Source organism: Scardinius erythrophthalmus (genome assembly GCF_964197995.2).
Source record: "Scardinius erythrophthalmus genome assembly, chromosome: 12".
In the NCBI taxonomy this organism is placed as follows: domain Eukaryota; kingdom Metazoa; phylum Chordata; class Actinopteri; order Cypriniformes; family Leuciscidae; genus Scardinius; species Scardinius erythrophthalmus.
Genome location: NC_138232.1, coordinates 5,156,594 through 5,166,753, shown reverse-complemented (window position 1 = coordinate 5,166,753; position 10,160 = coordinate 5,156,594). Strand labels below are relative to the sequence as shown.

The following is a 10,160-nucleotide window of genomic DNA, read 5'->3' as shown; positions in this document are numbered from 1 at the left end:
ACTGTATGCCTAAATATATAGGATAAACATTAAATTAACATTTTAAAATATCAATTATTTTCCTTTTAACACTGTATTAAAGGATACAGTGTTACATTTTAAATAAGTTCACTTCCTTGATTTGAGCGAATGCTGCTATTCTGACTGTCATGAAAAAAACTTTAATGAGTTGTATGTTAATGAAAACATGTTTTCTTGGAAATAATTCAGCTTTACTTTCTGTCTCCTCATTCTTTTGGAAAATCCCTTAAACACAAACCAGTTTCTAATGACATCATCCTTAAGAAGTGGCATAATTTTAGTTGGAAATTCAGTTTAAACATTAATAAGTAAAAAAAGTAAGACATTTATATCAGTTTCAGGAGTGTGTTGGTGCTGAGAGATTCATTTATGGAAATAGAAGGAAGGATGTTATCATATCAAGATTGAGAATAGGGCATTTAGATCCAGTCCACCAATAGGAATCCACAACTATCCAATCAATTCCCCATGGACAATATCAAGTCCCACCTTACATTTGTTCTTGTTGGAGAAGCCGTTTTACAACGTCGAAGAATCATAACTTCCTTTTTATGAGGACTTTATTATAACCGGTCCTACTCGACCCGCTCCAAGTGGATTTCAAACCGGTTCTCAAGCATGGGAGGCGGGCACGCTATAACAAGGCTAAAGACCACAGCCTCTAGCATCAGTCGCTAGCGCGCCTCTGTTACACTACGAGATTCTGGGCTCTCTAATGCCATCTATGTTTTTTGCAAGTTTATTCGCAGAGTCAGTTTGCTCTTCTATATACATTACATGAATCTGATGGTTTTGGGTAACCCAGTTGCCTGTGATCACTATACCAGAGAAGTCCTCCATAGTGTACCTTTATACTATAATAACACAAGCATATTCATTCAAGTTAACAAGTTCAAGTTAATAAGATGATGCTACAGGGAGTTAAATCAAAAAATAATTTCCAAGGACAAGAAAAGTCAACACATTTCTTAAAGTTGCTCTAAGCGATGTTGGGTGACGTCACTTCTTGTTGACGTTCGAAGTATTGTCAAACAAAACGGAGGCTAGCTCGACTCTCCCTCCTCCTCATCCCGTCCCCTCCCCCTCCCTTCCGTGCTTTTCCGATGTAAATTCTGGACTTTGCGCGTTCCTTCTCCTTTTTCCCTCTTCTTTGCTATTTGTTCATCGGAACATTGTCTCTTTGGTCGTGTGTCGGCCATATCAAAATGCAAGAGAATATAATTCTAACGTTAGTCGTTGTCTAGGACATCTCTCCTCTAGCTAACTTCCCTCTTCATGCTTCTCTCTCCTTCACTCCCCACACCCCCCTTCATGTGCACACGCACTAATCCCCTAACCCCCACCCCCAAATCATTCTTGTCGGTTATTGGCTGGAACATTGTTTGTTATGTTTCGTGGTCCAGGTTGGCCCAGTTTGTTTTTGTTGCCGTTTGTGGAGCCTGGGCTGTCTACAGAGACCGTGTTTTTTAACAGTGTGTTCAGGGGACAGGCAGCTAGCGGATAGTGAGATGTTTGCTGTATGTGACAAAAAAATGTTTCGGCCTAAAAGACGCATGACATCACTTAGAGCACCTTTAAGTTTTACTATTAGGCTGCTCTTGCATTTCATAGCTCACCTTTATGTTGTCACATATCTGTGGAAAATCTGCCTAAAAACAGCCTAATTGCAATGCAACCAAGCCCCTTAAGAAGTTTAGGTCAAATCTGAAGCTAAGGCTTCCCCAGGAGTATTAGACCACTGTAGATCACGTACATGATTAAACAAGCTTGAAAATGTGATTGAAAGCAGGGTCTAGCTCTCTGGCTGCAGTCATCACCTTGACTTGCTTCAATCTGAGGATAATGATTAAAAAGCAATCCAAAGCAATTAGCCATATAGCTACACGGTTTCAAAATATATCAGCCAATTTGTCAAGATTTCATCATATCTGAATGATTGGGCCAAATAGCGTCCAGTTGATTGAACTTTCTGGGAACTGAGATATAACTAATTGTTGGGGTTTCCGCAGGCAATGCAATTGGACTTGCATAACAATATGCGATCACAAGGTAGCGATCAGCTTTTTGACCTCTTTTTACACATTTTGGGCTTGTTCTACTTAAACTTTTTACAGTTTACAGCTGTTCTTTAACTGCCAAACCTAAATGTGTTTATATTCAGAGTGCATGAAGATGCATCACACTCGGTTTGACCTGATGATTTCAAACTCATTGGTTCTCGTGTTTTTTAACAAATTGGGATCATATGGGGTTTTAGAAGTCTTTGAATGCACATGCTGAATGGACCTACTTTTTAATTACTATGTTGCGTTTTGTCTTTTTCAGAGTCTGGTATGAAACATGTAGTATGAAAAGAACAGTGTAAACATTGTGCTAAACATGCGGATTTGAAATTACATGAAGGTGAGTAAATGATGACAGATGAAATGAGAGCTACGCAGTTTTCTAGGGTGCAAAAAAGGGGGCGCCGCACGAAAGGCATGCCCTGTTCAACAGGGGCTAAGCACCCTCAAACGAAAGCAAGAGCATCCTCAGTTGATACTGTAATAATATAATAATGATGAAACTGATTTGACAAATGCTCCAGTGCATATTTGTATTTACAACATGTTTTTGCAGAGTTGAGCAATGAAGCCAATCACAGACATGTCTGTGGATCAATGGCCAATCAGAGGTGTTTAACTTTGTCAGAATCCACTCACTGCTCAAAGCCGGAGTTTTTGTTCAGTGCTGACTCTTGAGTTCTGCATGCTTGCGAATCCTCTCATTATAACAAGCGAAGTGTAGACACGATGTAAGTAAGTGATTCATTGTGCACTGTAGACTGCTTTATTGATTATAATGGAACTTTGTGAGATCGCTATGAACTGAGATGAGTGACAGCTTTTTAGTGATTTTAAATTGAGCCTGTTTATTCCAATTAAAATCCTTTTAGTACTTCAGAAGATTACAATATGTTTACAATAACATTGTTGAGATCAACAACAAAAAAATAATAGTTGACAATGTTATGTTGGACTAATTTAAATGGCCTGCATCATGACGCAATAATAATACATCACAGTAACTTGTTAATTATGCATGGCAGCACAGTTACCATAGGTATTAGTTTTACCATTAGCATTCGCCGTTTAAACTACACTTTGGAAAAGTATTAGTTAACGACTCTTCATGGTAGACATTGATGTTTGTGTACTATTCTGAATGGCTTTTTTAGAACCTCTTTACTGGCAACACTAACACTGGCCATTTTTGCTTGTTTTAAACTGGAAGTGCTGTGTATTTCTTTAAATTAAATTTTAAGCTTCTTTCAGTGGAAATCACACATAATACAAAGCTGCGCGTTCCAAGGCACTTCACAAGGCCTTTAAGGGATATTTCACCACTGGAAAGATGAATGTGTATTTAAATTGGATCATTTATGTAGTAAAAATGTGAAATTATTTTAGAAGTTGATGCCTTCTAGACTGAGAAAAGCCAGAAAATGTATTTTTGGCTCATGTGGATGAAAGACAACAACTCCCAGAATGCACTTACTTCGCTGCCCTACCACTCCCAAGCCACGCCTACCGGTTACAGAGGGCAGTATCAGAAGAAATGATACAACTAGGCTACTAGTTGACTCGATACTGAAAAGACGCCGTTTTATCCTGAGATCGCACCCCCTATGGGTGGGTTGAAAACATGCGGAACGAGCTCCTCCTACTGGCTGTAGTCTCTCGCCTCTGGCCAAAAAAGCCTCCATTGACGCTAAGTCACTAAATTACGTTTTTTGCGTCATCTGAGGTTTTTTTCCAGACACACAATACAGAAATCTCTCGTCTCAGGGGGACATGAGGGAGGGAAGCACGGTCATTCGAAAATACTACTGGGTTTCTACTGATACAAAGCTTAATGCAAATCGGTGAAGTATCCCTTTACGTATGTCATTTTCCAGTGTATGCTCATGACAGGCAAGAGGCTAGTTTATTGCATTGTTCCGTCAATTTGTAGTTTATTTAATTCATGTGTGATTCCTTTTTCCAGATTTGTGAGTTGTTGTTTATTATCACCATTTATTCATATTTATGTTACCGTTTATCACTATGTTATATTAGAGTTGGGGGGGGGGGGTATAGCAAGTGTGATTCATCTATTTATTGAGCATTGTAATTCTAGCAAATCTAGCAGATCTCCAGCAAAATATGCGTTTCTGTTCAGCCTAATGAAGGGTTTTATGAGGTCTTTAATGCATTTCCATGGGCAATCATAAAGGCTACTGAATCATCGCAGGGGAAGTGAATTAATCATCCTTATCATCACACTCAGACAGCCCAAACTGAGAGGCTGTCATACTGTTCTGATGGTTTTATTTTTGTAAGGGTTCAAGAGTGAGTGTGTGTGTATTTGTGCAGGTGGAGAACATTACTGAGAGAGTGAGGCACGTCTTGACCTAATCTTTGAAAATGAGAGAGAACAAGAGCAAAAAAGAAAGCATGGAGTGCCAAAAAATTTATAATTATGGCTTATACATCAGTATTATTTTCAGTTCATCTAATCTTTCAGACATAAATGCTGTCTGAATAAATCTTCACACATGTTTGATCTCTCATAGACTGATTTTTATGTAGGAGAAATGGCCATTATGTAAGCAAATATCTACTTAATTAGTTTTCAAATTTCACCATTTATCACCTTTGCAGTCCAACAAAAAAAAAATGTGTGTGTGAATGACACATGGTGGCAATTTTAGGAGTTTCTCAAACATTTTAGCCGTATTTGTGAGGTAATTCCTTTGAAACCAGTATCGGTACAACAAACCTTGCACATGCATGCGTGACCTAAATGTCAAATGTGCTTTAAAATCACTGTTGTATTTCAACAAACCATGCTTTGATTCAACAGAGGCTGAAAGAGTGAAATTAACCTTTAGGATCATTAACTATTATCAACATCTGTACTATAAACAATGTCGTAACTTGGAACCACGAACGCATGCATGATAAATCAGCGGTTTACTGATAAATTATGCAGCCAATTGCTAGCTGGAAGCTATAGCGGTCCCTTTAGGCATGATAAGAGCTTTCATTATGAGGACCAGCAGTGTTAATGCTGCAGTGTCAGACGTCAGACCCCCAAAAAACACAACATAACATTTCCCCCAACAATTACGTGGGAGTAGTTTTGGTCATACTTCAAAGTTTGCCTTATGCGACGGACTAGCAAGGTTATGTTTGCCATTCAGAAATTAAATTAGAATGTATTTTAAAAATTATAAGTATGATTTTATTATTAAATTATCATAAAAATTATTATTTAATTTAAATAGCACCTTTAAAGTAGGCTTTAGTAAATAACAGAAAACAAAAATAACCCTGCAAAATAAGAGAATAAAATAAAAACTACCCTATAAAATGTTGTCACATGTACTGTATGTTGGTTTCATTGTGTTTTGGTTTGCTTTAGTTCCTGTTTCCTTTGTTCTCATTTTCATGCCACTAGTTAGTTTCCATGGTTTCTAATTAGTTCACACCTGTTCCCTTTTCTGTTGATTAGTTTCCCTTTAGTCTTGAAGCCCTTGGTTTTCCTCAGTTCCTGGTCTAGTTTTAACAGTGTTAGTGGCTGCATCCAAAATTGCATACTTCCCTGCTATATAGTAGGCGAAAAACCGTATAGGGGACAAAAGAAATATGTCCGAATTCACAGTACTCATAAAAGAGTAGGCAATAAGTATTCTATCTAAAGGCAAAAATCGCATTTGTTACATATGTCTTAAGATTTTAGATTTAAATGAATAATTTGTATTTAATTTATTAAATAAATTAATTAAATTGCAATTTATTTTTTTATAAAATACAATGAAATTCAATTTAATTCATATAACTGCAGTACGTGCCGTTTTAAATCATACATTTCAAATGGGGAATTTCTTAACCATTAGATTATCTCAGTAATCAATATTTTTTAAAATGCCAACTGTAAAGTTGTTAATCTTTTGAAAAGAACTTTATAAAGCAGAACAGCTTACATCACCATCTGAACAATGCAGGTCCAGAGATCCTTCAGTCAGAGGAGATGCCAACCAATCACAGGGCTTGATCATTGTCTGACAAATTGCATTTGTGACATTTCATCACATTCTTGACCTGTACATCAACCCTTTTAATTGACTTAATTGAATTGAATTGACTATATATTCTGGGTGTGAAACACCATATAGGGTTTATTTGCACAAAAAAAAAAAATAAAAAAAAATAATTCTGGTCTTTGTTTAATTTACACCTTATATAACCACTCTGTAAATCACAAACCATTTACACAATTAATGCAATTAAATCATACAGTTTGAGGGATGACAGGGGCTCCATAAAAGGACAACACTGGAACTGTCCAGAAAGATGACCTTGAGTGAATTTTCAGGGCAGATGATTTCTGACAGGGAGCTGTTTTTCTCTCCCCTGGTCATTTCTGGTCTGAATTAGTCACTTTCTTTTGTTGTAAAACAAAAATTCTACATTAGGTAACTAAATCTAGTCTGGCCCTTTCAAACCCAGCGGCCTTGACCGAATCAGGCCGACAGCCAAAGCAATGCTCACAGACACGGCTGTTGTTATGTATAATGTGACATTTCCTGATTGAAGGGTAAGTGGGCGGCTGACAAATAGCATGAACTTTTGTTCAACATCAAGATCTTAGGTAAAAGTCATTTGAATGTGTAAGGGATGATTTTTAATCAGGTTGTTCACATGTGCCATTTGTGCTGTGTGTCTATACAATCAATAGGGCACTGAACTTACTCGGATTATTTGATCATTGACAGTTTAGTGTGAAAGGCTAAACAAAAAATGCTTTAGGTTAAGAGATTTATGGCGACACCATAAATGGAAAATGGAAAACCTTTTATGTGTTTTGGCTGTTCATTTACACAACAACGGCATTTTCGGGGCCTGAAAATGCAAACTTTTGAAAACGATACCGGTATCGTCTCTGTGTAAAGTACAAAAACACGAATTTGTAAAAACGGTGACGTCATGTTCATGCTTATTACTTATTATGTGCATGTGCATGCTTATAGACACCTGTTTTTTCTTTACACAGTGACATCGCCAACTACTGGCCTGGCATGAATAATACAGCGTCTTTAATCGTTTTCACGAATCTGTGTGAACGGGGATCGTTTTGACAACACTGTTTCTGTTAGTAGTACATTGTTGTCGTGTAAGCATACCCTTATTTTAAATGTTTGTTTTTCTTTGAATTACCGGACAATTTTGCATTTGCAAATTAAAATGCTATGCTTTTAGTGTGTATATGGTCAAACTTTCTTATATGACACTGAAAAGCCCATTTTCAATGATTGATAATAATAATAAAATAATTGTCCTTAAATTTTCTGGCATGTTTACTGTGAATAACCCTTCAAACGTTTTTCAGTTTACCTAAATATTCCTGTGCTGTAACAAGTAATTTACATAAGTACACTGTAGACTCTCAATCAATACAGCATGATCTAAAAGCTGCATGCATAAAATTATAAAACTATTTAAACAAAATCTTGTTAATAGTTTTAGATGGCATATAGCATGTTAATCGGCATGCCAACCACCCAGTTTACTCTTATTAAACTACATAGCATTTAAAGGAGATTAAAATGTAGTCAATCCATCGCAATTACAAAAGGTCAGGATTACTTACTGGAAATTGTACAAAAACCCTGATCCGTACCTTTAAAGCGCCGTGTCAGTCTTGCCAAGCACCTCACATAAAACTGAGTTGGAGGCTCAGTAAAACACAGCTATCCTTGAGTGAAGGAGAGCTATGCACAATGTGTGAAAACAAACATCAGATCAATCCGGCTGTGGAATTCCCAAAGGAAAGGTGAATAGCTCCGTGTAAAGTTTCACCTTCAGAAAAGGGCCCTTAAGTTTCAGTAATTGTGAGGAGCATTCTGGCATTGGCCCTCTCTCTCGTGTGTTTCCCATGAGAATGATTTCAGTCGGGGCAAAGAGTCACTCAGTTTGACCTCTATCCCCAAGAGCACAGCCTCACCACAAACTGAACCAAAATAAGAATTATGTAAAAATAAACAAGTGGGTAAGGGGCATAGTGCATTAAAAAGTCTCATGAAAAGTAACATCAATCTGCAGACTGAAAAAAGCTTGCAACCCATTTGCATGTAATCAAAAAATGAAGTTGTACTTGTACAGCCACTTAAAATGACAAATTGCCGTTTCTGCTTCAGAATCTCATCTTTAAATATTTCAAATGTTATTCTGAATGACTGCAGATCAACTTACTGTTAAAGATTTTGGCCTAACTGTGAACCTTTTTAAACGTGTGCATCACTCATCTTCAAAGCAGGATTGTGCAAAATTCAGATTTAAAGAACTGGATCCCTTTTAATTCATGAGTGTGATTTTGGATTTAATTGGCCATACCCCATCTATCTATCTATCTATCTATCTATCTATCTATCTATCTATCTATCTATCTATCTATCTATCTATCTATCTATCTATCTATCTATCTATCTATCTATCTATCTATCTATCTATCTATCTATCTATCTATCTATCTATCTATCTATCTATCTATCTATCTATCTATCTATCTATCTATCTATCTATCTATCTATCTATCTATCTATCTATAGTCTGTCAGCATCAAACTTTCATTCAAAGTTTCTGTCATTACAAACAATACTTATCTAATTAAAAGTTATATTGAATTTCTTTTTAATTCTCCCTCTTAACATTTAGATTTTAATTGCACATCTGCATCTACCTCAGTTCAAATTCCGGAATTGAATTCGAATTCCAAAAGGCATTCCAAATCCAATCCTGAATGGTGCACAACTAGACCACAAAATAATTCTTTTTGTTGTTGTTAATGAGCAAAATCTGACCTATAATCTATTTTAGAACAGGGAGAAAAAACTCTCTATATCCTTCAGGCCGCGGGGGTGAGAAAATGCTGCGGAGGAGACGAGAGACAGAACGCGTGTTAATAGACCTCCCTCAGCCTCCCCCCGCTCCTCTACACACTCCCTCGCTCCCAGATAAGAGGACAGAACTCTCTCACTCCGGTCATTTCACACACCGCTCTGGGATAGGAAGGAAAGTTCTCCTCTTTTGTTTACTTTTCTCTCGTGTTAAGAGCCTACAGATTGGGAGACTCATTTAGACGGGCTTTTCTCCTTGAATTCTTTGGTTGCCTTCTTATCTATCTGTGAGAGTCTGTTGTAGTTACTCAAGGGTCAGTGCCTGTGCCCAGTTCCTCCGGGAAACCTCGTGGAAACCAGGAACTTCTCCAGCATCAAAGGTTCTGCAGCAAAGAACAAAGTCCAACTGTGAAGAAAAGAAGAGAAAAGAGTCAAAAAGCCTCTTCATCTCCATCCAACCATGTTTTCCTTCATCAAAAGAGCGTGAACTACTGAGTTGGCGCTTTCTCTTGACCGCAGGTGGCCTTTCCTTTTGCTCTCGCTGCCATGAGGCTTGCCAGAGGTGGTTGGCATTTGGCTCTGCTGCTGGCGTCGATTGGCCTGGTGAGTTCCGGAAACGGGAACGGTCAGGGGAGACGTGGAGGAGGCGAGAGGAAGAGAAAGCTTCACCGCGTGCAACACGGCCAGTGCAGCTACACCTTTATCCTTCCAGAGATGGAGAGCTGTCAGGGTGGAGCGGGCCAGACGAGCGGAACCAGCGTGGTTCAGCGGGACTCTCCACCGGCGGACGGCGAATGGTCCTCTCAGAAGCTGCAGCATCTGGAGACGGCCATGGAAAACAACACGCAGTGGCTGCAGAAGGTGAGAATGAGACACTGGCGTCATTACGTCCTTTACTTCCTCAAACCTGGCAGTATTTCAGTAGAGGTGTAATTCAAGTCATTATGGGAATGGTTGTAATTACGAGTTGCACACAGTTTTTAAAGCCTCAGGTGAAGCATGCTGATTACAAAATCATGGCAGAAGCAATCAGGATTCATCAAGTTTAAATTGTTAATGTTCATTGTGCAATTTGGTTCACAATTTGGCATTCTGACGATATAGAATAGTGTAAAACCTTGCCAGAAGTTTTTGAAGCGACAGGCTTGTGCAACAAAACTACACTTCCCAATCCCATCATTCTTTGTGGCAGCACTAGAACACTCAAGATAATACATAC

The 10,160-nt window shown here is 38.1% G+C and overlaps 1 protein-coding gene across 1 annotated transcript in view; it reads left to right on the top strand.

The window, feature by feature from the left end:
* The first annotated feature begins 9,079 nt into the window (after window positions 1-9,079).
* Window positions 9,080-10,160, top strand: part of angpt4 (angiopoietin 4) — a 41,848-nt gene continuing 40,767 nt past the window's right edge. Inside the window, exon 1 of the mRNA XM_081380102.1 lies at window positions 9,080-9,802. Coding sequence (XP_081236228.1) covers window positions 9,488-9,802 — 315 coding nt within the window. The 5' untranslated portion in view covers window positions 9,080-9,487. The remainder of the gene's footprint in view (window positions 9,803-10,160) is intronic.